The sequence below is a fragment of the Malurus melanocephalus genome, unplaced genomic scaffold, assembly GCF_030028575.1.
Source record: "Malurus melanocephalus ecotype Western Australia unplaced genomic scaffold, MMel_1.1 scaffold_686, whole genome shotgun sequence".
Lineage (NCBI taxonomy): Eukaryota > Metazoa > Chordata > Aves > Passeriformes > Maluridae > Malurus > Malurus melanocephalus.
In genome coordinates, this window is record NW_026623918.1 from 185,755 (window position 1) to 190,979 (window position 5,225).

The 5,225-nt window shown below is 42.0% G+C and overlaps 1 protein-coding gene across 1 annotated transcript in view; it reads right to left on the reverse strand.

The window, feature by feature from the left end:
* Nucleotides 1-5,225, reverse strand: part of INPP5A (inositol polyphosphate-5-phosphatase A) — a 116,918-nt gene that overhangs the window by 27,346 nt on the left and 84,347 nt on the right. Inside the window, exons 8-9 of the mRNA XM_057384105.1 lie at nucleotides 3,309-3,404; nucleotides 2,912-2,986 (exon numbers count right to left, since the gene is read on the reverse strand). Of these exons, the coding sequence (XP_057240088.1) occupies nucleotides 2,912-2,986; nucleotides 3,309-3,404 (171 nt within the window). The remainder of the gene's footprint in view (nucleotides 1-2,911; nucleotides 2,987-3,308; nucleotides 3,405-5,225) is intronic.

Consider the following 5,225-nt stretch of genomic DNA (forward strand, 5'->3'; position numbering starts at 1 on the left):
AGCAGATGAGAGCAGCAGATGAGAGCAGCAGATGAGAGCAGCATTGTTTGTGCTGCTGCTCCAGGATGGGCAAGGCCTGGAAGAGCAGGACACCAGGGAGCTGATCAGCACACCCTGCCTGTGCCCACCACCCCGCTCAGGAACACTGAGCTTCCTCTGACTGAAAACAAACAACTGGCCCTGGCATCTGTGCACACCAAGGTGGAACTCCACGTGCTGCAGCTCCTCCTGTGCTCCTGTCCCAGCTCCCCTCAGGGTCACACGGGACAGCTCTGTGTGTTATGGAGTCACCCCCTGCCCTGCCTGATGGACCAAAGCTCTGACCCACACTTCACAACACGGCAATTAAATAAAACAATTTTGCATTATTGCAACAGCTGTTTTCAAACAGGTGTTGTCTTTTTTTCCTATCACCACAGAACTGGATAAATCTGGGTGTTACTTTATGAAATACAAAGATACAGAATGGTCATTGCACTCTGAGGTAATCAATATAGGAAATTATTAAGCTAACTTTGGAATAAGCTACAGATTAGTTTGATAAAATTAGACCTGACAGATTACTGTATGCATCTCAAACTGAATTTCTGTTAAACAGGTGATTTGTATCTATATAATATTTTTCATAAAAAATAATMATTTATATAAATATATATTAAGATTCTTTTTGTTGATTACAATGTAAAAAGGAACGAATAACTGTGTATGGACAATGATAAAGTAGCCTGTTGATAATAAATATTTGTCAGGTCTTGTSACATCTGTACACATTCCAATGTTACTGAAGAGACATGGCACTGATAAAAAAATACCCTCCAAAAAATCAATGGATTTTGAGCTAAAGCAGTTGCTAAACACACAGAAAACATCTTTATCCAACAGCCACAGTGCTGTGAAAATTCCCAAGCCTTGCATTGGTACAGCTAAGGAAAATTTAATCTTCCCAAATACTCATCAGGGCACTCCATCCTGCAGACCTGACAGCCCCACTTATAATTAATTATACAATTTCGATGGGAATATCGACTACACAAAGCTATAAATCATAGAAAAAGTCAATAGGCATGGACACATTCAATCATGTCCCGACCAATGATTACTACTCTTAAAATACAATAATTATTTTCAGGAGCCAGCTTGAATTAAATTTCTGTCAGGCTGGTACAAGACCAGCGGTTGATGAAGGATGCGATGGATTTTTTGGGTTGAATTCGGCACAGAGACATTTATCCTTTTAGATAGGTAGTTTGTTTTTAGTGATCATGGTGCTGCGTGTTTAACTAGACCATGAAGATTAGATTATCTCCAATGGCTCATTATATCGTTTATCTCTTTCTTCCATGTTTGATCTGGAAGATTTCCCGCTTCTTGATGCATGAAAGAAATGACGGCTGATTTTGAAATGGAATGTGTTAAAGTGGATTCTGCCTGTACCTTCACACACCACAGCCCTGTATGCAAATCAAGCAGCAGCCATCCAAAATACCACTAGGACTTGGCAAACAGAAGCACCAAGAAGAGCTTTGCACAGCTTCAGGAATGTACTGGGGGGAAACACAAATGACAAATACTTGAGTTGTTTTAAAAAAAGTTTWAAAAGTTATTATAATAACACACAAAGAAAAAAATCTGGGAAATAAGGAATTGGGAGGAAACTTACTGCTTTGAATTAAATGTCCCCGTAAGTGGAAAACACCAGGGAAAGAAACATTAGGTATTTCCTGAGGATGCATTCACCTTGCAAATTTAGAACAGCCCCAATGATCTGACAGCAGGTGTGTGCTGAAGGCACAGAGGCACCTCTGCTCGGGAGCACACAGCCACGCTGTGCCACAGATGGCAGCAGGACTGAAAGGGGAATCACAGCTTTACTTCTCTCAGGGGTCTCACTYATCAAACTCTTCTGACCTCAACAAATGAGTGAAATCTCACATTCTCACATGGAATTCATCTCCAGGTGAAGCCTACTTAAAACCAGAGAGGGCACCAGGGCTTCAGGTGTCCTCTATGCCCTAGAGCCTTGCAGACAGCCCTSCAACAGACTGGCTCTCTGTGAACAGTGAGAATGAGCTGCAGGCAGGAGAAAGAGGTGGAAATCCATGGATCCTGTGCCCAACCCATCCCCAGGCACTAAGTAAAGTGCTGTGTGAGCAGAAACAGTGTGTGACTGGCACAGAGTGCAGCTGAACTGGGAGCTGGGGACTGGGGCCCACTGCRAATTCCCTTAAATACAGAACTCCTAGAAACCTGACATCAAATGGAGAAACCTGCACGCAGTGATACACAGCTCTTCCAAAATGAAGAGGCTACCATTTGCCATTTGAAATAAAATCACATTAAAGAAAATATAATGCCACTCTCCTCAATAAAATCATAGTCCTTATTRCAAATCAGAGTGTTGGTGTCCCCTTCTGCTTTATCCTCCTGGGAAKCTCTGTATGCTTGTCCAAACAGTGACAGTCTGCTGCAGGGTTTGAGATTGCTATTCTACTTATTCTTGTGTTTCTAGCATTTTTGGTACACTTAGAAGGCTCAGGTATTTTCAGAAGGGCTTTGCATTAAGGGCTTTTCCTAAGTTACTGTGTGATGCACAGTGAGGACCTATGAAGAAACACGGGATACTTGAAGAAATGCAGACCAGAGGACAGACAAGAAAAGTGAATTGTCATGTACATTTAGTTTACACTGTTTTCCTATAAAAAAGAAGGAAAACATGCCAAATTTAAGAATCTGTACACAAAATAACTGGCTAAGCGATGAGAAAATCTGGAGCAGTTATTGTGTTGGCTTAATGATCTCTTCTCATTCTGCACACAGGAGGGCTGATATGAATAAAGGGCTGGTGGGAGAAATGCAATTTGTATCTGAGTGCCCAACTTACTCCTTTGAAAGTATTTAGCAATGAACTCACCGCAGTGCCATTGTTATCTCTAAACACRTCTTGATTGAAATAGTCGAAGAGCTTCTTTTCTAATTGCAGCATAACCTAAATTTAAAAAAAAGGAAGAAAGGTCAGCAAAGCTTTTGGACTCAGCGACTCAACACCCAGCTGCTGGCAGTGACCCTTTCAGACACACAGCCCTTTAAAACCACACATTTCCACAAGTCCAAAGCCTCTTGTCAGCTTGCCCATTTGCTTGGCTTAAACAGATCCAATTAACTGAGCATTAGGTGTGACAATCTATATCCCTCCCCTCCCTTTACACTATCCGTTTGGAATGACTATATTCATGCTTTGTAGAAAAGAAAGTGAACATTCAATGCTGTTCCTATTTACAYAGGGGTACCAAGGGCATTAAGTTGTTTACCTTTCGGTCATTATCAGATTCACGAAATATTAGCTTGACTACTTCATTTGTGTCAGCTGCCCGGATGGTCTGCATTGTGGCCTTTGCACATAGTGTCTAAGAAAAACACAAGGGGAGAAAGGGAAACAACCTTAAATGCAACAGAAGAGCAGATTTAATTGAACATTATCAATAGATGTATCTTCAATGCCCCCCCCGGAAATATGATTTGCCGTAGGTCAAAATACAAAATACTGATAATTTAACTCAATCCACTCATGATGGACTTGAAGCAATAAACTGAATTACCACTTGGAGATAAACAGGCAATATTAAGAAAATATCAGTCAGGAAAGGCAAATAGTTATTCAACTTGTACCAAGCAGACAGGTTCTTTCACTGTAACAGCAGTACTTGCAAACATCCTCCAAGCCACTTGTTACAGATAATGAGCAGGTTTTGTGCTGGTTTTTTACAGCTGATAACTACATTGGCACTACAGTGCTGCAAGTTAACTCTTGTTTGCAAGAACRTCTACCCTGTAAATTCATGTTCCAAGTACACTTTACAAGTCCAAACAAYGCTTACACAGTCTGACAGGAACTTTCACGGTTAACTTCGGATAGCAAATTCCCTCTTTTAAGTAAGAGACAACATCAAATTTCTAGATATTCTGAGGATTGGGTGCTTTAAATGTATTATAAATCAACATTTTATCAGGCACAGAGGTATGAATTTCCAGGCAAGTGTTGGGCCTTGATCCATTGGCAGCTGGCCTGGCTGGGGCCCAGTGTCACAGGCAGTACCATGGACCAGGCTGCTCAAAGGCTGGCTCCTCCACAGGCACCAGGTGAAAATCTGCAGCTTTCAGCAAAGCAGTGAGTGAAGCTCGAAGCACGTGAAGCGTTTGAAATGCAGGGATCTCCATCTTTACTGTCGTGGGCACATTTCAGCMGTGCTGTGCAGTCTCCCTGCTGGACTGGGCTGCAGAATGCAGGGGTACCCACACCCCAGWGCCCGGCTGCTGGAACACACGGCACAGCTCAGAGAGTGGAACTGAGCAAACCTGGGCTTTGTTCAAAGACACAGATGTGCCCCAAACGTGGGAGGCAACTCMGCACCCACTGCTGCTGCCAGGATCTGTGCACAGCCCTGCATATGSATAGTGGCAAAGACTGTCCTTCTGAATAAAACTTTAATTTGCTAGAGGTTCTTAAGAAAAGAGTTTTAAAGAAAATTCCTAAGTCAAGCAGCGGCAAATAGGTGACTTCCCTGCTCTGCCTACCCCATTCCTTTTCATAATGACCAGACAAAAGATTTTCATTTTGCATAATATTAATTTGTAAAATAAATATGCTCTGTGGTAGCAGGATATAGATTTTCACATCCTACTATGCATTTCTTCCTCTCACAGATAGAAATACTTATATTTGGATTCATTATCACAGGTGCACTGGTACCAGACACAATACCGTGAGGTACAGCTCACTTCTCCTTTCTCCATTCTCACTTTCTCCTGAAGGCAGAAATACATGCCAAACATGTATTTAAACAAAAATCCATTTATTTCCAATACAGCTGAGGATACCAGTGCCAGAATGGGAACAATCTGCCAATGGACATTTTGCTCCCATTTGATAAAAATTTGATCCTTGATAAAGGCCCCTGCCTATTGGCACAGTACAAATGAACAGCAGCGATTGAATGATTTCTTTTTTAACAAGTAACTTGAATGTGATTTAGTAAAAAAACACCAATCTGATATTTTTCTTCCAAGTTTGTGAAAGGAACAGGTGCTGATTCCCCGTCTCACTGAACAAACGGTGTCCATTTCTGACAAACTTTTCCTGTTTCCTTCCTCCCCAAAGCAGCGCCATGTCCATCTGACTCTGGGTTTAGCACTGCAAGCACTCAGGGCACAGAAAGCTGCAGGTGTCA